At 34.3% G+C, this 26526-nt stretch overlaps 2 protein-coding genes across 3 annotated transcripts in view; both read left to right on the forward strand.

Annotated features, from left to right (window-relative positions):
- The window catches only part of LOC143431821 (protein masquerade-like), a 358901-nt gene that overhangs the window by 206283 nt on the left and 126092 nt on the right, over positions 1-26526 (forward strand). The gene's annotated exons all lie outside the window — the stretch shown is intronic.
- Positions 1-26526, forward strand: part of LOC143431828 (uncharacterized) — a 243034-nt gene that overhangs the window by 191270 nt on the left and 25238 nt on the right. For both annotated transcript variants that reach the window (XM_076908780.1, XM_076908781.1), the window contains exon 5: positions 3385-3402. In XM_076908780.1, coding sequence (XP_076764895.1) covers positions 3385-3402 — 18 coding nt within the window. The remainder of the gene's footprint in view (positions 1-3384; positions 3403-26526) is intronic.

Raw genomic sequence — 26526 nt, forward strand, 5'->3', positions numbered from 1 at the left:
ATGATATTATTTTCTGCGATATATGATTCTTGACCAACCCCAAAAAAAAGTTTCATTAATTTAATTTCATTTAATTTGCCAGTCAAACATTTTCTTCTTTTTTTTCAACAAATTTGTAGAAATTTTTTTAAGTTGAAAAAAATGTGATTTGATGAATGAATGTGGCTGATATTATTTTCTGCGATATATGTTTCTTGGAACAGCATAAATCCAGCGATTTCTATTAGTGTTAAAGTTGCAAGCTATCGATTTGAGGCGAATTCCTCGAAAACCTTTCGCAGTAATCGATATCTTCAACAGCGTGGAAACGAACTTGTATTATATCTATTTTTTTTTTATTTAGGTAGATTTTGTTAAGATGAACAACATTTATTGGAACTATTTTTTTTTTAAGTTGTTCATTTTCGACAGAGAATTTTTAGAAATTTTTTCACGAATTCTTCTGTCCTTTAAACGTTTAATGACACAATTTTCAATTTAAAAGACGTTAAATTTCTTACTATATCTATTTTTTTTAGATAATTTATGTTAAGATGAACAACATTTATTGGAACTATTTTCGTTTTAAGTCGTTTATTTTCGACAGAGAATTTTCAGAAATTTTTTCAGGAATTCTTCTGTCCCTTTAAACGTCTAATGACACAATTTTCAATTTAAAAGACGTTAAATTTCTTACTTCCTGTGGCCTCGTTTCGCCAGCCGGAAATTGCTGTCCATTAAAAAAATCTGGGAGATCTTCTTCGTCTCGTACTAAAATAACCTCTGCCATTTAATTACTGTAGAAACGAAGTTCTGATGGTTTTTAGTTATTTTTAAGAGAACAATTTTAGAGCTTTAAAGAGAATTCGAGAATTTATGGAGTTTGAGGAGAATTGAAAATTTTAAGAACTTTGTGAAGAATTGCAAGCAGTAAGCTTTGAAAAGAATTGCAAGGTTTAAGCTTTGAAGAAGAGACTTTCAAGGTTTAAGCTTGCTCTGAAGGGAATTGCAAGGTTTAAGCTTCCTCTGAAGAGAATTGAAAGGTTTAAGCTTTGAAATTAAGCTCTAAAAAAGAGAATTGAAAGTCTAAGCTTTGAAGAAGAGAATTGCAAAGTCTAAGCTTTGAAGAAGAGAATTGCAAAGTCTAAGCTTTGAAGAAGAGAATTGCAAAGTCTAAGCTCTGAAGAAGAGAATTTCAAGGTTTATGCTTGCTCTGGAAAGAATGTCAAAGTTTAAGCTTTGAAATTAAGCTTTGAAGAAGAGAATTGCAAGGTTTAAGCTTGCTCTGAAGGGAATTGCAAGGTTTAAGCTTGCTCTGAAGGGAATTTTAAGGTTTCAGCTTTGAAATTAAGCTTTGAAGAAGATAATTTCAAGGTTTATGCTAGGTATGGAAAGAATGTCAAAGTTTAAGCTTTGAAATTAAGCTTTGAAGAAGAGAATTGCAAGGTTTAAGCTTGCTCTGAAGGGAATTGCAAGGTTTAAGCTTTGAAATTAAGCTTTGGAGAAGAGAATTGCAAAGTCTAAGCTTTGAAAAAGAGAATTGTAAAGCTTAAGCTTTCTCTGAAGGGAATTCCAAAGTTTAAGCTCTGAAGTTAAGCTTTGAAGAGGATAATTGCGAGTTTTAAGCCTTGAAAAAATGATTTTCAAGGTTTAAGCTTGGTCTGATGGGAATTGCAAGGTTTAAGCTTTGAAATTAAGCTTTGAAGGAGAGAATTGCAAAGTCTAAGCTTTGAAAAAGAGAATTGCAAGATTTATGCTTGCTCTGGAAAGAAAGTCAAAGTTTAAGCTTTGAAATTAAGCTTTAAAGAAGAGGATTGCAAGGTTGAAGCTTGCTCTGAAGGGAATTGCAAGGTTGAAGCTTGCTCTGAAGGAAATTGCAAGGTTTAAACTTTGAAATTAAGCTTTGAAGAAGAGAATTGCAAGGTTTAAGCTTGCTCTGAAGGAAAGTGCAAGGTTTAAGCTGTGAAGAAGAGAATTGCGATGTTTAAGTTTTGAGTTTGAGGAATTTTTTGAGAATTTGCAAGACTAAAGCCTTGAAGAGAACTGCAACTTTGCAAAGAATTGTAAGGGATTAAGCTTTGAAAGGAATTGAATTACAAAATTTTAGTGCTCTGGAAAGAACTGCAAGATTTAAGAGCTTTGAGAAGAATTGCAGAACCTAAGAGCTCTAAAAATTGCAAAACTCAAGAGCTTCGAGAAGAATTGCAAAATTTCTTAGCTTTGAGAAAAATTGCAGGCATTCAGCTTAGAAAATAATTGCAAAATTTAAGCTTCGAAATAAATTGTATTACAAAATTTAATAGCTTTCAAAAGAATTGCAAGCATTGAGTTTGGAAAATGATGGCACGTTTGCAAAGCATTGCAATATATTTGAATATGTACTCATTCAGGTCCTCAAAGGTTTCAATTGATAACATATTACCAGGTTTTATTAGTATAAATAATGTTTAAAAAGTTTGGCTATGGTGTTTGCATTGGTAGTCGTGCGATCAACCAGGTTAAGCGTCACTCGTCGCGACACGAATTGGGATGGGTGACCGCCACGGTGTTCAGCGTTTTTTCAACCTTGTTTGTGTTTTACCCGTGGGCTGTCTATTGTGTAAGCATTCGAATGGTGTATTCAACTATTTCAGAATGTCGAAACTTGTAGAAATAAAATTCGTTCAGTCAGTAAAGAGTGAAAAAGATATGTCGATCTGAAATAAAAATATTTGATAGTGTTGGTGTGTTTGCACATAAAATAATATTACAAAAGGGAGAAATTTGTACACAGTGGTGTGTTAATTAAAAAGCTTAGTTGTAATATCGTCAGAGTCGACAATAATTAACAGTGATGAATAAATAATGAAAGTAAAATTATGAAAGCAACACCAATGTGTAATAAAAGTTGTTAAACAACACAATATCTAAAAATCGACTAATATACCAACCACATTACTTAATCTTGACAATTACGAAAGCAAAAGCGTGTAATAAAAGTTGTCCCGCGATACAAAGAATAATTTACACGTAATTTGGTAAAAAAATCAACTACAATGGCGACCACATCATAGCACAAAGAACCAAATTGTTTCTGTCGCATTTAAAATCCTTTCAAGCGAAATATACCTCTCTCGAGAGTCGACAGTCGAGCATCCGCCAAAGCCAGAGATTGTAAATTAATATTTTATCCAAAAAGTTAACATCAAAAGCTTTAAACGCGTTTCACGTCGACAAACGATGCTGTTCGTTCTGCCAGGATGAAACTATCCAGCCAATTGCTCTGAAATTTTTTCAGCTTACTCTCTCGACCATTAACTGTACCCTGCGCCAACATTCAGCTCTGTATTTTAAACATTTCATATTTCTTTCTTCTCGTTGCCACGATGATTTGACTAATTATTTTCTCGATTTTTCTGATTTCAGGGACTACTATTACGACAGGTGAGCGTGAATACTATGGCTTGGCACAGTTTTGGTGAAGAATAAGGTATCGTTCAGAAACAATTTTCTTATGCTTTAAAAAAAATATGGAAAATTGAGAAATTATTCTCAACATTTGACAGAACTTGTTTCTCTCAAATTCTGAATATTTTGACAAAAAAAAATTAATTATATACTTATTTATATAACACAATTTATATAAATTTTAATAATTTATAGAAATAGATATAATAATTTATATAAATAAGTATATAATTAATTTAATGATTTATTATTAGAAACAATCTTCTTATCCTTTAAAAAAAAATGTGCTGAAATTTGAGAAATTATTCTCAACATAGAAATAATTTCTTTATTCTTTAAAAAAAATGTAGGAATTCGAGAAATTATTCTCAACACTTAACAAGACCTGTCTCTCTCAAATTCTAAATATTTTGGCCAAAAAAAAAAGAAGAAAATTAGTCGACCGCAAAGAGTTAAGAAATTCTAACAATTAAATAATTAAATGCAATTTATTAGTTAATTATTATTGAGAAATTGTTTTAAAATATTTGTAAATAATAATTACAAATATCTAGCGAAAGAATTCACCTTTTTCCTTCTTTTCAAAAGTCTTCTACAACGTTCCTTATAATTAAATAAAATTATGGAGAAACATTGATCGCCTTAACATATTGAAAAATAACAATTACGAAGATCTAAAACGGAAATTCTACTTTTTTCTTCTGCCCAAAAGTCTTCAAATGCGTTCTTTGAGAGCACGATTGCCTTAAAATATCGAAAAATACCAATTACAAAGGTAAATATAAAGGTGAAACTCGTAGAAATAAAATTCGTTCAATCAATAAAGAGTCAAAGAAGTAAAAATGAGATATAATAATTAATATGTGGTGTATTTGTATATAATCATTCCAGAAGGGAGAAATTTGTGCACACAGTGGTGTTGTGGGTTAATTAAAAAGCTTAGTTTGTAATAAATATCATTGGTTATTGGCAAGAATCGACAATAATTAACAATCTGAAAATAATGAAAGCCATTCATGTCAAATATATCAAACAACCACCAATGATGTTAATAAAAATTGTTCCACAATGCGAAGAATAATTTACTTGCAAAACCAAATCGTAATACAAAAAAATCTAATTATTAAAAGCTAGTTCTAATATGATTGTTGGTTGTTAACGAAAAATTGCTGTACAAGAGTTGATAATCCAGAAATAATTAATGTTAACCAGTCATTTGCGACATAATTACAATCAACGTGGTTTCGATGGATAACATATTACCAGGTTTTATTAACATAAATAATGTGTAAAGAGTGTGGCGATGGTGCTTGCATAAGTAGTCGTGCGATCAACCAGGTTAAGTGTCATTCATTGCGACGCGGATTGGGATGGGTGACCGCCACAGTGTTCAGCGTTTTTTCGCCCTTGTTTGTGTTTTAACCGTGGGCTGTCTATTGTGTAAGCATTCGAATGGTGTATTCAACTATTTCAGAATGTCGTGAAACTCATAGAAATAAAATTCATTCAGTCAAGAAGTAAAAATGAGATATAATAGTTAATATGTGGTGTATTTGTATATAATCATTCCAGAAGGGAGAAATTTGTGTACACAGTGGTGTGTTTGTGGGTTAGTTAAAAAGCTTAGTTTGTAATAAATATCATTGGTTGTTGGCAAAAATCGACAATAATTAACAATCTTAAAATAATGAAAGCAAATCGTGTGAGATATATCGAACAACCACCAATGGTGTTAATAAAAATTGTTCCACAATTTACTTGCAAAACCACACATCGTAATACAAAAAAATCTAATTATTAAAAGCTAGTTCTAATATGATTGTTGGATGTTAACTAAAAACTGCAGAACAAGAGCCGATAATCCAGAAATAATTAATGCTGGCCAAGCCAGCTGCGACAGAATTACAGCCACGAAGCCAGAAGAAACATATGCACCCTTTTCTTTCTTCGCGATAAACCACGTGACATTGCTTTTCGCTGGTTTATTAATTCTTCCAGCACCCCCTTTTCTCTCCACTGCGTGCTTTCTCCAACGGACTTTATATTCCACGCTCGCGTACTGGTTTAAATATGCAACATACGCCTCATAGAGAGTTCGCGAACGCCCAGAGCAGAGCGTACGCGCCACTGGGTACATTGTTCGCCAGGTAAAAAGGAATTGATTGCTTTTGATATTTCCCCGCGCGGTATTTTCTTTTTTTCCTTTTTTTTTTTCGCACCCCCTTTTTTTCGATTTGACTCCTGCGCTCGACTGTTTCCTCGAACCGCGCGTCCGCTGCACCAATTTCCAGGCGAACAGCATTTGTTTTGGCGAATTGCTCGCATTAAGGTTCGAGGGGGACTCGAGAATTTTGGGGGGTTCGAGGAGAATTGAGAAATTTAAGAATTTTTAGAAGAGTTGCGGGCATTGTTTTGAAAAGAATTGTAAGATTTAAGCTCTGAAATTAATTGAATTGTTGGCATTAAGCTTTGAGAAGAATTCGATAATTTGTCAGACTTGAGGAGAATTTGAAAATATAAGAGCCTTGAGAATTGGAAAATTTAAGAGCTTTGAGAAGACTTGCAAATTTACAATAAATTGCAAGCATTAAGGTTTGAAATAAATTGAATTGCGAGTATTAAGATTTGAAGAGAATTGCAAAATTTATCAGGTTTGAGGAGAATTTGAAAATTTATCAGGTTTGAGGAGAATTTGAAAATTTATCAGGTTTGAGGAGAATTTGAAAATTTATCAGGTTTGAGGAGAATTCGATAATTTGTTGTTAAAAATTGCAAGCATTATGTTTTGAAAAGAAAAATTTGAAGAGAATTGCAAGGTTTAAGCTTTGAAATTAATTGAATTACAGACCATAAGATTTTAAGGGAATTTGAAAATTTAAAAAGCTTTGAGAAGAATTGCAATCATTAAATTTTAAAAATGATGGTAAGATTTATGCTTTGAAGTTAATTGAATTGCTTTCATTAAGCTTTGAAGGGAATTAGAGAATTTTTAGGGTTTGAGGGTAATTGGAGAGTTTAAGAGTTTTTAGAAGAGTTGCAAGTATTAAGTTTTGAAAAGAATTGCAAGATTTAAGCTTTGAGATTAATTGAATTGCAGGCGTTAAGATTTGAAGAGAATTGAAAAAGTTAAGAGCTTGAAGAAGAATTGGAAAGAGCCTCGACAAAAAATTTCAGAGCTTTGAAAATTGCAAAATTTAAGAGCCTTGCGAAATATTGCTAGGTTTAATCTTTGGAAAGAACTGAATTGTAAAATTTCAGAGTTTATAGACGAATTGCATAATTGAAGAGCTTTGAGAAGAATTGCAAGCATTAAGTTTTGAGAAAAATTGCAAGCATTAAGTTTTGAAAAGAATTGCAAGATTTAAGCTTTGAGATTAATTGAATTGTGAGCCTTAAGATTTGAAGGGAATTGCAAGGTTTAAGCTTTGAAGTTATGTTTTGGAGAAGAGAATTGCAAACTTCAAGCTTCAAAGAAGAAAATTGCAAGGTTTAAGCTTGCTCTGGATGGAATTCCAAGGTTTAAGCTTTGAATTGCACGATTTAAGCTTCGAGGATGAAAATTGCAAGGTTTAAGCTTGCTCTGGAAGGAACTTCAAAGTTTAAGCTTGCTCTGAACGGAGTGGCAAAACTTAAACTTGCTTTTCAGGGAGTTACAAGGACTTGAGCTTGCTTTGTAAAGCTTAAACTTGCCCTGAAGAGAATTGTAAAATTGAAGCCTTGAAAAGAACTGCAATTTTGCAAAGAACAGGAAGGTTTAAGCTCCCTAAAAAGAATTATAAAATTTAAGAGATCTGAGGAGAACTGCAAAATTTGAGAGCTTTGAGAAGAATTGCAGAACCTAAGAACTTTGTAAATTGCAGAAAATTTAATTACTTTGAAAAGAATTTCAAGTATTAACTTTGAAAAATAATGGCAAGTTTGCATAGAATTGCAAAATGTTTGAATATGTACTCCTTCAGATCCCCAAAGGTTTCAATACATAACATATTACCAGGTTTTTTTAGTATAAACAACATATAAAAAGTGTGGCGATGGTGTTTGCATTGGTAGTCGTGCGATCAACCAGGTTAAGTGTCACTCGTCGCGACACGGATTGGGATGGGTGACCGCCACGGTGTTCAGCGTTTTTCAACCTTGTTTGTGTTTTACCCGTGAGCTATCTATTGTGTATGCATTCGAATGATGTTATTCAACTACTTTAGAATGTCGAAACTCGTAGAAATAAAAATTCCTTCAGTCAGCAGTGTAGTATAATATATGTAGCAGTACAATAATATATGTAGCTTTCCATATCGATCTGAAATAAAAATGAGATATATGATAGTAATGTGTGTGCATTCCAGAAAAAAGAGATTGGTTCGACGAGTGTGTGTTACACGTCGAACGCACTTAACTGGTTAATTAGTAATAAATAAAAACGAGGGCAGAGAAGGAAGGAAGCCAGTCAGCCGTGTGTCAGTTTCTCAGCGATCAAATCAAAATCCGACGTCTGCGATCGAATCGAAGCGAGAGACTTAATTCGACATAGGTCAGATGGACACCTGAAATCCGTGCACTTAATGCTTGTCGATGGGGATCAAGCTTATAGGCCTGGCTGCTGTTTGGGGTCGCGATGCATCGTGTCCAGTTAAGCCGCCTAGTCACAAAGCGATGTCTTCAGGGACGAATGTCCCTAATTAACCTGACACCCTTTGCCATATGCGCGCGCACACCCCCCTCAGTCGTTGGATCGTTCTCTACCTGCACCCCAATTCAATTTGTAATTAATCTTCCACGGCCTCGAGACGGAGAAAATTCACAGGAGAGCTATTTACTTAATTGAACGCCGTTAATGCGCGATACCGATCTTAATATAATACATCCTGTCCCTCTTAGTGAGCCACGTTTCAGGTCTCCTCTCACTGGATGGCTCAGACGAAGCATTAAGCTTTCAAAAGAATTGTAATCATTAAATTTTGAAAAGAACTATAATCATTAGGTTCGAAAAGAATTGTATGATTTGAGGTTTTCAATTAATTGAATATTGCAGGCGTTCAGATTTTGTCAGAATTCGATAATTTCTCAGGTTCGAGGAGAACTCGATAATTTATAAAGTTTGAGGGGAATTGAAGAATTTAAAAACTTTGAATAGAGTTGCAAGCACTAAGTTTTGAAAAAAAATTGTAAGATTTAAGCTTTGAAATTAATTGGATTGCAAGCGTTCAGATTTGAAGAAAATTAGAAAATTTCTAAGGTTTGAGAAGAATTGGATAATTTCTCAGGTTTGAGGAGAATTGGATAATTTATAAAGTTTGAGGGAAATTGAAGAATTTAAAAACTTTGAATAGAGTTGCAAGCACTAAGTTTTGAAAAAAAATTGTAAGATTTAAGCTTTGAAATTAATTGGATTGCAAGCGTTCAGATTTGAAGAAAATTAGAAAATTTCTAAGGTTTGAGGAGAATTCGATAATTTCTCAGGTTTGAGGAGAATTGGATAATTTATAAAGTTTGAGGGGAATTGAAGAATTTAAAAACTTTGAATAGAGTTGCAAGCACTAAGTTTTGAAAAAAAATTGTAAGATTTAAGCTTTGAAATTAATTGGATTGCAAGCGTTCAGATTTGAAGAAAATTAGAAAATTTCTAAGGTTTGAGAAGAATTGGATAATTTCTCAGGTTTGAGGAGAATTGGATAATTTATAAAGTTTGAGGGGAATTGAAGAATTTAAAAACTTTGAACAGAGTTGCAAGCACTAAGTTTTGAAAAAAAATTGTAAGATTTAAGCTTTGAAATTAATTGGATTGCAAGCGTTCAGATTTGAAGAAAATTAGAAAATTTCTAAGGTTTGAGGAGAATTCGATAATTTGTCAGACTTCCCTCACTTGTCAGACTTTTCAGACTCACCTTTAAAGTAGTGGGTTATTTTTAATGACATTGTAATTGGACATTGCTAGTTTTTTTAATTCTCGTTTCTCTTTTACTGTATTAATTAATAAACGTTGCTCAGATATTTTAATCGATAATAAAAATTAAAATATTTCAATTCGAAAGTTCTTCTTGAAGTTTACAAACGTATTAATTAATCGTAATTATTCGTACAGATATTTTAATATTCGATGGTTCTTAAGCTTGCACGTCTGAAAATTATTTCTATGCGATCGTAAATTTTTATTGCGCGAGATAATTAAAATTTCTAAGATACACCGTTTACGTTTTAGTTGGTTTGGAAAAAAGTGAAATGTATTTGCGGTAATTAAGCTCGCGAGCGACTAATAAGGTTCCTTAAAATTCTGGGGGATTCCCTGGTTTTATGTCCCGTTGAAATTAGTTTTCCACCTCGTTTCAGAGTACGTACGCTACATAATTTTCTGTTTTGCTATCGGCTAATTCTGATTACAGTCCCTCGCTGTCGAGGTTTGCTTTCGAACTGTAATCTCGGTTCTTGCATGCAACATCTCGAAATTCGTGTTACAGTCTTCAGCTTTCAACATTTAAGACTGTAATCTCAGTCTTCTGTTTGCAGTGCCGCGCGAATAAGATTACAGTTCAGCAATGTTCACGTTTTCTGGACTGCGATTATAGTTAATTTCACTTTCTACGTTTTCTGGGCTGAGATTACAGTCCAGTTACTACTTTCGTTTCATGGACTGTGATTACAGTTCAGTCACTGTTTTTCTTTTCTGGACTAAGATTACAGTTCAGTCAATGTTTTTGTTTTCTGGACTGTGATTACAGTCCAGTCACTATTTTCGTTTCCTGGATTAAGATTACAGTCCAATCACTATTTTCATTTCCTGGACTGTGAATACAGTTCAGTCATTATTTTCATTTCCTGGACTGTAATTACAGTCCAGTTGCTATTTTCGTTTTCTAGATTGAGATTACAGTCCAAATACTATTTTTGTTTTCTGGACTGTAATTACAGTCCACTTGCTATTTTCGATTTCTAGATTGAGATTACAGTCCAAATACTATTTTTGTTTTCTGGACTGTAATTACAGTCCAGTTGTTATTTTCAATTTCTAGATTGATATTACAGTCCAAATACTATTTTTGTTTTCTGGACTGTAATTACAGTCCAATCACAGTCCTAATTTTTTAGACTGTAATTACAGTCCAATCACAATTTTCCACTTTTGGACTGTGATTACAGTCCAATTACAGTCCTCGCGTTTTAAACTGTGATTACAGTCCAATTACAGTCCACGCCTTTTGGACTGTGATTACAGTCCAATTACAGTCCTCGCGTTTTAAACTGTGATTACAGTCCAATTACAGTCCACGCCTTTTGGACTGTGATTACAGTCCAATTACAGTCCAATTACAGTCCACGCCTTTTGGACTGCGATTACAGTCCAATTACAGTCCAATTACAGTCCTCGTCTTTTGGACTGTAATCACAGTCCAATCACAGTCCAATTACAGTCCTCGTCTTTTGGACTGTGATTACAGTCCAATTACAGTCCAATTACAGTCCTCGTCTTTTGGACTGTGATTACAGTCCAATTACAGTCCAATTACAGTCCTCGTCTTTTGGACTGTGATTACAGTCCAATTACAGTCCAATTACAGTCCTCGTCTTTTGGATTGTGATTACATTCCAATCACAGTCCAATTACAGTCCTCGTCTTTTGGACTGTAATCACAGTCCAATCACAGTCCAATTAGAGTCCTCGTCTTTTGGACTGCAATTACAGTCCAATTACAGTCCAATCACAGTCCTAGTTTTGTGGACTGTAATCGCAGTCCAATCACAGTCCTAGTTTTATGGACTGTAATCACAGTCCTCTCACTGTCGATGGTTTCTGGAATGAAATTACAGTCCAATCATAGTCTTTGTTTTCTGGACTGTGATTACAGTGCAATCACTGTCGTGGTTTCTGAAGTAAAATTACAGTCCAGTCAGAGTCTTTGTTTTCTGAACTGTAATTAGTGTCCAATCACAGTCCTCATTCTTTGGACTGTAATGACAGTCCACTCGCTGTTTCTGGAATGAAATTACAGTCCAGTTCTAGTCTTTTTTTTCTGGTCTGCATTTACAGTCCTCGTTAACAACATCTTGAAATTCATATTACAGTCCTTCTCTTTTTCAACTTTTGCTATTTCTGGACTGTAATCTCAGTCTAAAATCTGCAACGTCACGTAATTCAATTCCCAGTCACCTGCATTAAACGTTTCTCTTTGGGACTGTAATCTCAGTCACCCTCTCGCAATGTCACGTAATTCAGATTACAGTCGCCTACATTCAGCCTTTCTTTTTCTAGACTGTAATCTCAGTCTCTCGCACGCAATGCCCTGTAATCTCGATTACAGTCCCAGTTTCTGAGCATTCTGTTTCACGGACCGCTATTCTATCTCGATAAAAAACCAAGCTGACTAAACAACTGATTTTTTATCTTTTTCTTGTTTAAACTTACCTCTGCGTAATTACCTCTCGCGGGTTTATTAAACTTCCGTGCGTGCGTCCGTTTACTTTTATTGGCGGATCCAACGGTGAGCAATAATTGCGGACAATGTAATGAAATTACTGACGACATTATCCACGGCGAAAAGCGAGACGCGGGACAATAAGCTCGCGATATAAATCTCCGTGGCAGGAGAACGGAACAGGGGTTAATCGTAGCTATGAAACGATACCCAGAGGGATGAATATTCCTGATTAACGTGATATCCTTTCTTGCGTACACACCCGGGGGTATTCCACACCTACGTTACATCCAACTTGCAGGAAAATTGCAGCTCGTGCCAGCAAAATTCCCTGCCAGATTTAATTAACCCGCTTAACATTATCGACGACCCCACTGATCCTCTGAATTAACGTCTGACCTTTCAATTTTCATATAAAACTCACCTCGTTTTTACCAGAAACTGAGAATCTCCATTTAAACAAAAAACAGCTGTTTTTTGTTTACATTTTGCTTCAGAGGACAGTTCAGTTATAATTAAAATTTAAGATGTATTTTTTTTGTGAATTGATTGAATGAATTAATGTCTGAGCTTTCAATTTTCATATAAAACTCACCTCGTTTTTACCAGAAACTGAGAATCTCCATTTAAATAGAAATCAGCTGTTTTTTGTTTACATTTTGCTTCAGAGGACACTTCAGTTATAACTAAAATTTGAGGTGTATTTTTTTGGTGAATTGATGGATTGAATTAACGTCTGACCTTTCAATTTTCATATAAAATTCGCCTCACTTTCACCAGAAACTGAGAATCTCCATTTAAATAGAAATCAGCTGTTTTTTGTTTACATTTTGCTTCAGAGGACAGTTCAGTTATAATTAAAATTTGAGATGTATTTTTTTGGTGAATTGATTGATTGAATTAACGTCTGAGCTTTCAATTTTCAGATAAAACTCACCTCGTTTTTACCAGAAACTGAGAATCTCCATTTAAATAGAAATCAGCTGTTTTTTGTTTACATTTTGCTTCAGAGGACACTTCAGTTATAATTAAAATTTGAGATGTATTTTTTTGGTGAATTGATTGATTGAATTAACGTCTGACCTTTCAATTTTCATATAAAACTCACCTCGTTTTTACCAGAAACTGAGAATCTCCATTTAAACAAAAAACAGCTGTTTTTTGTTTACATTTTGCTTCAGAGGACAGTTCAGTTATAATTAAAATTTGAGATGTATTTTTTTGGTGAATTGATTGATTTTGGACTACAGAAGATTGAGAACCACTGTTAGCTTTCCTCGTCCCCTTTTATCCCCAGGATGCGATAGTAATTAGAAAGCAGGAACTCTGTCCTGTTCTCAGCGTTTCTTTCGAGGTCGCAGCCGCAACAGCCAAGGATTGTCTTGCGCCAATTTGCATTGGTTTAACAGCCAGTTCGAAACTACTTGGTGTTGCGTTACACGCCTATCGTCTAATTTCCACGGTGGCCACACGTGGCAAAAACAGTTTCATTCTTCAGCCACCCACCCTGGCTCGCGTTTGGACGCGGGTTTCCACGTCTGCGACGGGGGTGTGCTGGCCAACTATTAATTATCGAGGGATTTGCCAGCTGAAATTGTTTCGTTTCGCGTTTTAGTCGAGTTTAGACGTAAGTTTCAGTCATGAAATTAATAAAACTCAAGTTAGTAGGATTGGGATGTAAATAGTGGGGGTTATTTAGTAAAAAATGATTAATTAAATGTTACGCTGTTAATTATGTTGAAACTAGTTTCCTGATTCTATTATTGATTGATTTACCAGCTAGCTCTGACTTTTTACACAAGTTTAGACGTACTTTTCATTCATGAAATGAATAAAATTGAAGTTGGTAAGATTGGGATGTAAGTAGTGGGGGTTATTTAGTAAAAATTGATTAATTAGTGATTTGCCAGCTAAAAATTGTTTCGTTTCACGTTTTAGTCGAGTTTAGACGTAAGTTTCAGTCATGAAATTAATAAAATTCACGTTAGTAGGATTGGGATGTAAATAGTGGGGGTTATTTAGTAAAAAATGATTAATTAAATGTTACGCTGTTAATTATATTGAAACTAGTTTTCTAACTTTACTATCGAGTGATTTACCAGCTAGCTCTGACCTTTTACTCAAGTTTAGACAGACTTTTCATTCATGAAATGAATAAAATTAGAGTTGATAACATTGGACTATAAATATTGTTTAATTAAATGTAACGCTGTTAATTATATCCAAATTAAATTTATAATTTACTGTCAAGTGATTTGACAGTTAGAAATTGTATGATTTCATATTTTACTCAAATTTAGACGTACTTTTCATTCATGAAATGAATAAAATTGAAGTTGATGAGCTTGGGATATAAATATTGTTTAATTAAATCTAACGCTTTTAATTATGTCGAAATTAAGTTTCTAATTTATTATCGAGTCATTTGCCAGCTATCTTGACTTTTTAGTGAAGTTTAGACATACTTTTCATTCATGAAATGAATAAAATTGCTGCTGGTAAGATTGGGATACAAATAATGCAGATATTTAGTAAAAATTAAATTAAAATTAATAGTTAATTTTCTAATTCTATTAATCTTCAAGCTAGTATCAATTGTAATAGCATAAACGTTGATTAACGTGAAAGAATGGAATGAAACTTGATGAGATGAGATTCCACGCGTCGACGTTAGGATCGCTGGAAAACGCAAGCATTAAACATGGTTTCTTCAAGCCATCTCATTTCCTTTCACGAGGAAACTTTTCACCAGCCGTATGATAGTTTTCGCCTCGCCACGGATTTCTACGAGCAATTAAAGAGTGCTCAAGAAAGTTTCGCCAGCGAAACGATGGAAGGAATTATCATGAAATCTTCTCCCCCCTTTTTATACGGAATGGTCGATAACTGGTGGTACAAGCAAAAGAGGAGCGATTCTACGTGAGGAAATAAGTCGAAAATGTAGAATAACAATTTTTCGTTGGAGGCTTTAGTTTCGAGATAATCGACTTTGAATTTTTGCTGGCTGTGGCTGCGCTCAATGCAGAAGCGCCATCGCGTTGCACAGAACTTAATACGCTATTTAGTTTTAAATGAGGAACAGAAGATTCTAGATGAGAAAATAAGTCGAAAATGTGGAATAACAATTTTTCATCGAGGCATTCAATTGTTTTCGAGATTAAGCTTGAGAGTCGAAGCTTTAAGTTTGAAATTTCAAATCTCAAGCTTCCAATCCTGAGCTTTAAATCTCAAGCTTTGAAGTTGAAGCGTCAAGTTTGAAATTTCAAGTTTGGAGCTCCAAGTTTCAAGCTTCGAATCCCAAGCTTGAGATTCGAAGCTTTAAGTTTGAAATTTGAAGGCTCAAGCTTCAAATCCCAAGCTAGAAAGTTGAACCATCAAGTTTGAAATTTTAAGTTTGGAGCTCCAAGTTTCAAGCTTGAGAGTTGAAACTTCAAGTTTGACATTTCAAGTTTGAAATTTTAAGTTTGAAATTTCAATTTTGTAATTTCTAGTTTGAAATTTCAATTCTCAAGCTTCAAATTCTAAGTTTCAAATCTCAAGATTGAAGGTTGAAGCATCAAGTTTGAAATTTAAAGTTTGAAATTTCAGTTCTCAAGTTTCAAATTCAAAGTTACAAATCTCAAGCTTTGAAGTTGAAGCATCAAGTTTGAAATTTTAAGTTTGGAGCTCCAAGTCTCAAAGCTTGAGAGTTGAACCTTTGAGTTTGAAATTTCAAGCTTGGAATTTGAAGCTTAGAATTTGTAGCTTAAGACTTGAAATTTCAAACTCGATGCTTCAACTTTAAGCTTGAGATTCGAAGCTCAGGATTCGAAGCTTGAGATTTGAAATTTCAAACTTAAAGCTTCGACTCTCAAGCTTAATCTCGAAAACGAAGCCTCGAATGAAAAATTGTTATTCCACATTTTCGACTTATTTTCTCATCTAGAATCTTCTGTTCCTCATTTAAAACTAAATAGCGTATTAAGTTCTGTGCAACGCGATGGCGCTTCTGCATTGAGCGCAGCCATAGCCAGCAAAAATTCAAAGTCGATTATCTCGAAACCAAAGCCTCGAACGAAAAATTGTTATTCTACATTTTAAACTTGAAATTTCAAACTCGATGCTTCAACTTTAAAGCTTGAGATTCGAAGCTCAGGATTCGAAGCTTGAGATTTGAAATTTCAAACTTAAAGCTTCGACTCTGAAGCTTAATCTCGAAAACGAAGCCTCGAATGAAAAATTGTTATTCCACATTTTCGACTTATTTTCTCATCTAGAATCTTCTGTTTTTCATTTAAAACTAAATAGCGTATTAAGTTCTGTGCAACGCGATGGCGCTTCTGCATTAAGCGCAGCCACAGCCAGCAAAAATTCAAAGTCGATTATCTCGAAAGCAAAGCCTCGAACGAAAAATTGTTATTCCACATTTTCGACTTATTTTCTCACGTAGAATTACTCCTCTTTTCGGTTGTACCACCAGTTACGTGGTTGCGTCGAAATTTGAAAAAATTGGTGGAGGGTTAAGAAGAGCACCAATCTCGAGATTTGTTTGGACTTTTTCTTTGTTCCTGCACGTCGACGGAAATGAAATTACGCGTCGTCTGCGAAAGGATTTCCATCCTTTGCTGGTCCTTTAGATCAAAGGATAAGTTGCGAGTATCGCGCGAGGATCGCAAATTCCTTTCGCCAATTCGCCATTCCCGTCTCGTTCGATTCCGAGTGTTTTCTGCTTCCCTTCTTTCTCCTGCTTTTATTTCGCACTCACTTTCACGAGCCTTCGACGTTGACGCACGCGAATAGTTTCTGGAACGCATCGCGATGCCTTTGAATTGGACGTGACCTATATTATCGACGCAATTTTATTTCTTATAACAAATTAAAGTTGGTTGTGAATTAATTGTGCTTCGTTTTTAGCAATGTTTGTTTGAATTAGCTGCGACCTATATTATCGACGCGTCTTTACTTCTTAACAAATTAAATTTGGTTCAATAAATTTTTGTTTCATTTGTTTTAATTTTCAGCGATATTTATTTAAATTTTTGCATCTACTTTCATTGATTTAGTAATTTTACACGAGTTATCGTCGTTTAGATCGTGTTGGGTTAGGTTTTTAAGGTGTTATGCTAGTAGAAAAGTGTTTGTTTCGTTTTTTTTTCTCATTTTTTGCGATGTTTGTTTGAATTAGCTGCGACCTAGATTATCGACGCGTTTTCACAATATACTTCTTAGCAAATTAAAGTTGGTTGTGAACAAATTGTGCTTCATTTGTTTTCATTTTTAGTAAATTGTGCTTTATTTTTAGGGATTTTTTTTTTAAATTAGTTGCGACCTAGATTATCGACGCGTCTTTACTTGTTATAGCAAATTAAATTTGGTTAAACAAATTGTGCTTCGTTCTTAGTTATTTAAAATGAAAAATTTTGCGCTCAACTAAACGAAATAGTTATCACGCAACTCATATTGTTATTATTATTATTAGAATTACAGATAGCCTGTAATATAAGTAACGACGATGTTCGAAGAAAATTTTAAAAATTGAATGGCTCGATTATAAGTTTGAGAAATTCTTAGATGCACATGCATGCATCTTATTGTATTTGGTAATTAAGAGTAGAGTGCAATATAAGAACTACTTTTGTAAAAAATGTTTTCTCAATTTTTTTGCTCTTTCAGAAGGTATTTTCGTAGAAAAATAGTACTTCTTAAGTATTTTATTTGATTGTTTAATATTGTGTCAGGTTTTCTGTCGAAGATATTCATGATTCTCAGCGTGATGGATAATTAATGGTTATTCGAGTTTTTTGGTATCGACGTGGCCTATTTTACCGACGCGTCGTTTGCTTCTTCTTCAAATATGAATAAAATAGTCATCAAATATAATAATATTGAACTTGAAACTAGTCGTGGATTGAAAATATAATTGTGACAACAAATAGTTTGCTAATGAGGCTGGCTACAGAAAAATACAATCTTTGATTCTGATACGAGAGAAACGAAGCTGTAATACTTTCTATGCAACCCAATATTTTACTCAGAACGCAATCCTTTAAAGAACAGTCAGAGATAATAATTTTCTCTGAACGAAGGCTTCTCAGTCGACATTTCGAGGTCGACACACGTGCATTACGTACGCCACGATTGCACCAAGGATTAACGTTAGAGCATCATTGCATAACCGCCTTCTAACGCGAGCGGACATTAATCCCCTTAAACGGATTCGAGATATTATCGCGACAAAATGAGATCGATTGGACTGACTCGAAAAGTGGGACACATGTGAAAGGCAGAAGCCTGATCGATTAATCGACGAAGCAATAATTGCAAATCAAAAATAGGAATTTTTATTTATTATTATTGTTTATTTTTATTTATTAGCTAAGAAAAGTAGGGAAAAAAATAAATAGACAAAAAGCAATAATTCCAATAGGAATTTTTATTTATTATTATTATTATTATTATTTATTTTTATTTATATGCTAAGAGAAAAAGTGAAAAAAAAAATAAATAGACAATAAAACAGTAATTCCAATAGGAATTTTTATTTATTATTATTATTATTATTTATTTTTATTTATATGCTAAGAGAAAAAGTGAAAAAAAAAATAAATAGACAATAAAACAGTAATTCCAATAGGAATTTTTATTTATTATTATTATTATTATTTATTTTTATTTATATGCTAAGAGAAAAAGTGAAAAAAAAAATAAATAGACAATAAAACAGTAATTCCAATAGGAATTTTTATTTATTATTATTATTTTTATTTTTAAAAATTGGTCTTTTTATCTGCTAAGAAAGAAAAAAATAATTAAATAAATAAATAAATGGCAAGTGCACTACTGTATATTGTGGTAGAAGCATGATTGATTAATCGACGAAATAATAATTTCAATTCCAAAATAATTATTTCTATTTTTTATTATTATTATTTGTTTATATTTTACCAGGTCTTTTTATCACTAAGAAAGATAAAGAAAAAAAAAATAAATAGCAAGTGTACTACTCTGTATACTGTGGTACAAGTATTATCGTTGAATCGACGAAACAATAATTCCAATAGGAATTTTTATTTATTATTATTATTATTCATTTTTATTTAACCAGGTCTTTTTAGCTGCTAACAAAGGAAAATAAATAGCAAACGTAATATTATACACTGTGGTACAAACATGACCGATTAAATCGATTAATCGACGAACCAATAATTCCACTAAGACCAAAAAAAAAAAAAAAAAACCAAGGAAGACCAAGTTAACAGAAACGAACTGAACCGACAGAAAGTAACGAATAGCATTGCTAACCGTTCGAATTACACGAATCGCAATAATCGAGGGCAAATGCCAGCGAAAGCCTCGCCAGAAATATTGCTTATCGAGGGTGCGTTTCCAACCGCGATAATTCGCCTCAGAAATATACAGGGTGGACCAATTTCATCGCATAGAACGAAAGTAAACGATTTTCATCGATGCAACATCGAGAAACGGAATCATAATTTATTTTCTGCTCACAAATTCCAACTGTCTTCCTCTCTGCTCTCTCGCTGATCGCAGCCTCGACTGTTCTGGCTCGATTCGAGCGTATAAACACTGAGTAGTTTTCGCCATGAGCTTGGACAACGATGCGGAGAACCTTTGCGCTGAAATAAAAACCTCTCAGCTCGTGCAACGCGCGCTGCACTTGGCTCTCCAGGACTCTGTTGGAGTCTCGGATTTAATCGACGCGGATTTCAGAACTGTGCACTGCGATGTTCAAATGTAAAATGAATTGTAAATGATTTACGCGGTTTGACGCAAATGACGGTTATAGCCGTCAGATTGTTGGCGATCTCTACGCAAATGACGGCTATAGACGTCAGATTCTTGGCGATTGATACGCAAATGACGGTTATAGCCGTCAGATCTTTGGTAATATTTGTGTACGCAAATGACGTCTATAGCCGTCGGATCCTTGTGTGCACAAATGACGGATATAGCCGTCGGATACTTGTTTACGCAAATGACGGCTATAGCCGTCAGATACTTATTTACGCAAATAACGGTTATAGCCGTCAGATTCTTGGCGATCTGTACGCAAATGACGGCTATAGACGTCAGATTCTTGGCGATTGATACGCAAATGACGGTTATAGCCGTCAGATCTTTGGTAATATTCGTATACACAAATGACGTCTATAGCCGTCGGATCCTTGTGTGCACAAATGACGGATATAGCCGTCGGATACTTGTTTACGCAAATGACGGTTATAGCCGTCGGATTCTTGGCGATCTGTACGCGAATGACGTCTATAGCCGTCAGATCCTTGGCGATCTGTACGCAAATGACGGTCATAGCCGTCGTGCATATTTTAATCAATAAAAAAAGAACAGCGTTAGCACGAAGTGTACTAACGCGTGCACTTGTTCGATTATCGAGTAACGCGTCTAGGAAAAATGTGACAGCATGCCAGACAACGTATTGGTTGTTTTTTTTTTTTTTTTTGCTTTGGAACACTTGACGGTTATAGCCGTCATTTGCTTCTGGAACAGAAAAAACGACGCGCTGAGCAAAGATTACTGTTATTTCATCTGGCAATCATGAACAATCGAAAAAAAAAATGTGTTTCTGAGGGCGTTCTGTGATATTAAAATATAAAGTGAATTTTAAGTGATTTATGAAGTTCCTTCTGTTTAATTAAAATTGATATTTTGGTTTACTCGAGATCGTACGTTGGTTTTTTGCACAGTGTTGATAAGTCTTGTAGAAGTGCAAATAAGAACGTGGCTTCTCGTGTGTTTTATTTCGTACGGTTCGTATGAAACGAATACAACGCGACGATAACTCGCGTTTTACTTGAGAAACAGTGCTAATAACTCATCGTTGCCGACGATATAATTCGCAGGGCGGTGTAGCTGGGGTTATTGCTGATCCAGAAAGCGTATAACAGCCGAAAAATAAATAAGAGGGAGTGAAAGCTTATACCCTTGCTTATACCAATGCCATGCTGCTTCGTAATGTTTCGTGTAATTCGTGATGCTGGTGGACGTGCTGGGCCAGTGACTTTCAACTTACCAATCTCGAATGTACACGCGAATGTTCTTCTCGTAGAATGTTGTTTAAAGTGTTGATGTAACGGAACGAAATTAAGCATTGAGATCAATAAAAATTGAAGGGTTTTTAAACTGCTGAAACAACGAAAAGAAATTAAGCATTGAGATCAATAAAAATTGAAGGGTTTTTAAACTGCTGAAACAACGAAAAGAAATTAAGCATTGAGATCAATAAAAATTGAAGTGTTTAAAGTGTTGAAATAATGAAAAGAAATTAAATATTAAAATCAATAAAAATTGAAGGGTTTAAAGTGCTGAAATATTGACTTCAGTTTTTTATAAGATCTTCTCGCGTTAAGAAAAAGTTGAAACGCGCCACAAGAGGTTGAGAACCCCTGATATGGGTATGCTTTTAGAAAAGCTGAGAGCTACTGCTCTAAGTAATTGCTTCCTTCCGTTACATTTTACAATCTCGAATATGTTGAAGAAAATATTGAGAATCCACCACAAAAAGGTTGAGAACCACTGCTCTGGATATGCATTGCGAAAAGGTTGGGAACCTTTGCCCTGGAATGTTGCGTTCTCTTCTACTCTACGAAAAGTTGAGAACCCCTGCTCTGAGTTGAGAACCTCTGTTCTGAGTGTGCGTTCAGAAAATGTTGAGAACCTTTGCTCTGTAATATTGCGTTCTTTTCGCCATTTTTGCAATCCTGAATGCATTCGAGGAAAAAGTTGAGAATCTCTGCTCTGGGTTGAGAACCCCTGCTCTGAGTATGCGTTCAGAAAATGTTGAGAACCTTTGTTCTGAAATATTGCGTTCTCTTCGCTATTTTTGCAATCTTGAATGCATTTGAGGAAAAAGTTGAGAACCTCTGCTCTGAGTATGCGTTAAGAAAAGGTTGAGAACCTTTGCTCTGTAATATTGCGTTCTTTTCGCTATTTTTGCAATCTTGAATGCATTTGAGGAAAAAGTTGAGAATCCCTGCTCTGGGTTGAGAACCCCTGTTCCAAATATGCGTTAAGAATAGGTTGAGAACCTTTGCTCTGTAATATTGCGTTCTTTTCGCTATTTTTGCAATCTTGAATGCATTTAAAGAGAAAGTTGAGAACCCCTGCTCTGGGTTGAGAACCCCTGTTCTGAGTATGCGTTAAGAAGAGGTTGAGAACCTTTGCTCTGAAATATTGCGTTCTTTTCGCTATTTTTGCAATCTTGAATGCATTTGAGGAAAAAGTTGAGAACCCCTGCTCTGAGTTGAGAACCTCTGTTCTGAGTGTGAGTTCAGAAAATATTGAGAACCTTTGCTCTGAAATATTGCGTTCTCTTTGCTATTTTTGCAATCTTGAATGCATTTGAGGAAAAGTTGAGAACCCCTGCTCTGGGTTGAGAACCCCTGTTCTGAGTATTCGTTCAGAATAGATTGAGAACCTTTGCTCTGGAATATTGCATTCTTCTCGAAATTTTTGCAATCTTGATTGCATTTGAGGAAAAAGTTGAGAACCTCTGCTCTGGATTGAGAACCCCTGCCCTGGATGCGCTTTGAGGAAAGGTTGATCACATTTACTCTGGAATATTTCGTTCTCCACTATTTTTTAGTCTCGAATTCGTTTGAGAGAAAAGTTGAGAACCCCTGCTTTGAATTGAGAACCTCTGCTCTGTTTATATATTCAGAAAAGGTTGAGAACCTTTGCTCTGGAATATTGCGTTCTTCGCTATTTTTGCAATCTTGAATGCGTTTTTAAAAAAAGGATTGAGAACCCCTGCTCTGGGTAAGCATTGAAAAAGGTTGAGAACCTCTGCTCTGGAATATCGTAATCTCCGCTATTTGTGCAATCATCTTAAATGTTTTTGAGGTAAAAGTTGAGAACCCCTGCTCTGTGTATGCGTTCAGAAAAGGTTGAGAACCTCTGCTCGGCGTGTTACACTCTCTTCACTAATTATTTTTTTCAATTTCGAATGCGTTGAGGAAAAGATTAAGAACTCGCCACGAACAGGTTGAGAGCCCCCATCTACCACCACTATTTTTTACAATCTCGAATGCGTCGAGAAATAAGTTGAGAACAGCTGTTCCAGGGTAGTCGTCGCCATTATCATTCATTTATCTTTTCTTTACACGAATTCTTTTCTTTAGCTTCTTGTAAAGCAGACTTTAAACATCCTCGCGCTCGAAGGAGGAAAGTCTTTCTTGCGCGTTATTATTTCACCCAACATTTGCAATTCGCTGGCTAAATAAAATACGAAGTAACTTACGATTTTATCCTCGCGTTACGAACTGATAATTATCTGAGTTCCCCTCAGCGAGGTGATAATTCATTTCTTGAATTATCATATCGAAACGAGCAGTCTGTTTCGCGCATACAAAGACCAATAATTGGCGTGATCGTTTTTCGTAACCGTTAATTAATGCTTTTTACACGTTGTCTGGCAATTTTACACGCTTGCAAGGCTACTTCATATCATTATTTCGTGGAACAATTTAAACAGACTTCGACAAACTTTCTGTATACATAATGATGAATTAAATTGAAACTTTAATATCTTTTTTTATACAATAAACTATTAGTGTAAAATCGTTTTCAATCTTCTATTCTTTAAAATCAATTTCAGTATCAGATTTTCAGTTTAAGCTTTTTTTATTTTATCTAATTTCTAATCACGTTGTGGATGATTTTAGATTTTTTTTTTTGGAACTTAGAGAATTATGTTTTATTCGTACTATACGAAATTTGGGTAATTTTCAATTTTTAATTAACTTATTTGTGTGAAATTTGACTGACTTTTAATTTTTAATTAATTTATTCCTGTGAAATTTGACTGGCTTTTAATTTGTAATTAATTTATTTGTGTGCAATTTGGCTAACTTTCAATTTTTAATTTATTTGTTTCTGTGAAATTTGGGTAATTTTTAGTTTTTATTAATTTATTTGTATAAAATTTGGCTAACTTTCAATTTTTAATTAATTTATTTGCGTAAAATTTGACTGACTTTTAATTTTTAATTAATTTGTTTGTGTGAAATTTGGCTACTTTTTTTATTTTTGTTGTTTTAGGATGGATTTTTGTGTGAGAATCGTTTGAAAAATGTAATTAATTTATTTGTTTGCGTGAAATTTGACTGACTTTTAATATTTAATTAATTTGTTTGTGTGAAATTTGGCTACTTTTTTAATTTTTGTCGTTTTAAGATGGGTTTTCGCGTGAGAATCGTTTGAAAAATGTCTCTGAGAGAAACTGAACGTGTATCTAAGGCTCAGAAGAGAGAAGCCCCGTGATTTGTGGAGAAGAAATAATTGTCAGCGGTGCCAATCACAGGCCTCGTTGACCGAATCTCCTTCGCGCAAGGAGGCCTTCCTGTCCCGACGTTGGCTCTTGATGAAATTCTCTCGATTTATTCTGTCCACCCTCGTTTCACACCCGTACAATTTCGAACAAACCATTCTCTTCAAAAACTAAACGTAAAATTCGAGAATTAAGTTCGCAAAAAGCTGCTAAGAAAAATTTAAAAAAAGAAATTGTAATTAAACTAATGCAAACCAGCGACTAAACGCAAAATTCGGGAATTAAGTTCGTAAAAAATAGATAAAAAAAATAAAAAAGACTGGAATTAAATGAAAAAGAACCAACTAAACGCTATTCAGAGAATAGCATAAAGTTTGATATTAATTTTCATAAATTGAGCCATTTATTTTGAAAGTGACCTAACTGAATTTATTTCTTGCGAGAAACAAAAATCAGTGGATGCTTTTTGATATTATACTAGTGATATTGTAGTGAAGGGTAAATATTAATTATTGATAATTGCATTCCATGCTCACGCGACAATCTATCAAGAACAAAGCTTAAACCTTGCAATTCTCTTCTTCACAGTTTAAACTTTGCAATTCTCTTCTTCAAAGCTTGAACTTTGCAATTCTCTTTTCTGATGGGAATTACAAGGTTCAAGCTTTGAAGTTAAGCTTTGAAAAAGAGAATTGCAAAGTTTAAGCTTGGAAGAAGAGAATTGCAAGGTTTAAGCTTACTCTGAAGGGAATTGCAAAGTGTAAGCTCACTCTAAAGGAAATTGCAAGATTTAAGCTTGCTCTGGAAATAACTGCAAGATTTAAGATTAAGTTTTGAAGAAAATTGCAAAGTTCAGTTTTGAAGTTATGCTTTGACGAGGAGAATTGCAAATTTTAAGCTTTGGAGAAGAGAATTGCAAGGTTTAAGCTCACTCTAAAGGAAATTGCAAGATTTAAGCTTGCTCTGGAAATAACTGCAAGATTTAAGATTAAGTTTTGAAGAAAATTGCAAAGTTCGGTTTTGAAGTTATGCTTTGACGAGGAGAATTGCAAATTTTAAGCTTTGGAGAAGAGAATTGCAAGGTTTAAGCTCACTCTAAAGGAAATTGCAAGATTTAAGCTTGCTCTGGAAATAACTGCAAGATTTAAGATTAAGTTTTGAAGAAAATTGCAAAGTTCAGTTTTGAAGTTATGCTTTGAAGAGGAGAATTGCAAAGTTTAAGCTTTGCAGAAGAGAATTGCAAGGTTTAAGCTTGCTCTGAAGGGAATTGCAGGGTTTAAGCTTGATCTAGAAGGAATTGCAAGATTTAAGATTAAGTTTTGAAGAAAATTGCAAAGTTCAGTTTTGAAGTTATGCTTTGAAGAGGAGAATTGCAAAGTTTAAGCTTTGCAGAAGAAAATTGCAAGGTTTAAGCTTGCTCTGAAGAGAATTGCAAGGTTTAAGCTTGCTCTAGAAAGAACTGCAAGATTTAAGATTAAGTTTTGAAGAAAATTGCAAAGTTCAGTTTTGAAGTTATGCTTTGAAGAGGAGAATTGCAAAGTTTAAGCTTTGCAGAAGAGAATTGCAAGGTTTAAGCTCGCTCTGAAGAGAATTGCAAGGTTTAAGCTCGCTCTGAAGAGAATTGCAAGGTTTAAGCTTGCTCTAGAAAGAACTGCAAGATTTAAGATTAAGTTTTGAAGAAAATTGCAAAGTTCAGTTTTGAAGTTATGCTTTGAAGAGGAGAATTGCAAAGTTTAAGCTTTGCAGAAGAGAATTGCAAGGTTTAAGCTCGCTCTGAAGAGAATTGCAAGGTTTAAGCTTGCTCTAGAAAGAACTGCAGGATTTAAGATTAAGTTTTGAAGAAAATTGCAAAGTTCAGTTTTGAAGTTATGCTTTGAAGAGGAGAATTGCAAAGTTTAAGCTTTGCAGAAGAGAATTGCAAGGTTTAAGCTTGCTCTGAAGGGAATTGCAGGGTTTAAGCTTGCTCTAGAAAGAACTGCAAGATTTAAGATTAAGTTTTGAAGAAAATTGCAAGGTTCAGTTTTAAAGTTAAGCTTTGATGAAGAAAATTGCAAGGTTGAATCTTTGTAGGAAAGAATTGTAAGGTTGAAGCTTCCTCTGAAAAGAATTGCAATCCGTAAACTTACATTTCTTTCAGCATTTTCTAATATTTTGGCAAAGTTTTTACTTTTCTGCTCCTCGAGCCTCCCTCACTTTCTCCTCTTCCTCCTCAACCTCCACTTTTTGATACATCAACATTTTTATTTCGAATTTCTCGTGTCTTAACATCAACATTTAATCGTACACTGTACAATAACAACAAGTTAATGAGAAGTCAATTACCAAGCAGTTTCTCGTCACGTATCATCTAAATCGTTCGTTACATCAAATAATTCCTGCATCGTCTCGATTTTTATTCTTTTCGATTCATCG

This window comes from Xylocopa sonorina, unplaced genomic scaffold (assembly GCF_050948175.1).
Source record: "Xylocopa sonorina isolate GNS202 unplaced genomic scaffold, iyXylSono1_principal scaffold0014, whole genome shotgun sequence".
In the NCBI taxonomy this organism is placed as follows: domain Eukaryota; kingdom Metazoa; phylum Arthropoda; class Insecta; order Hymenoptera; family Apidae; genus Xylocopa; species Xylocopa sonorina.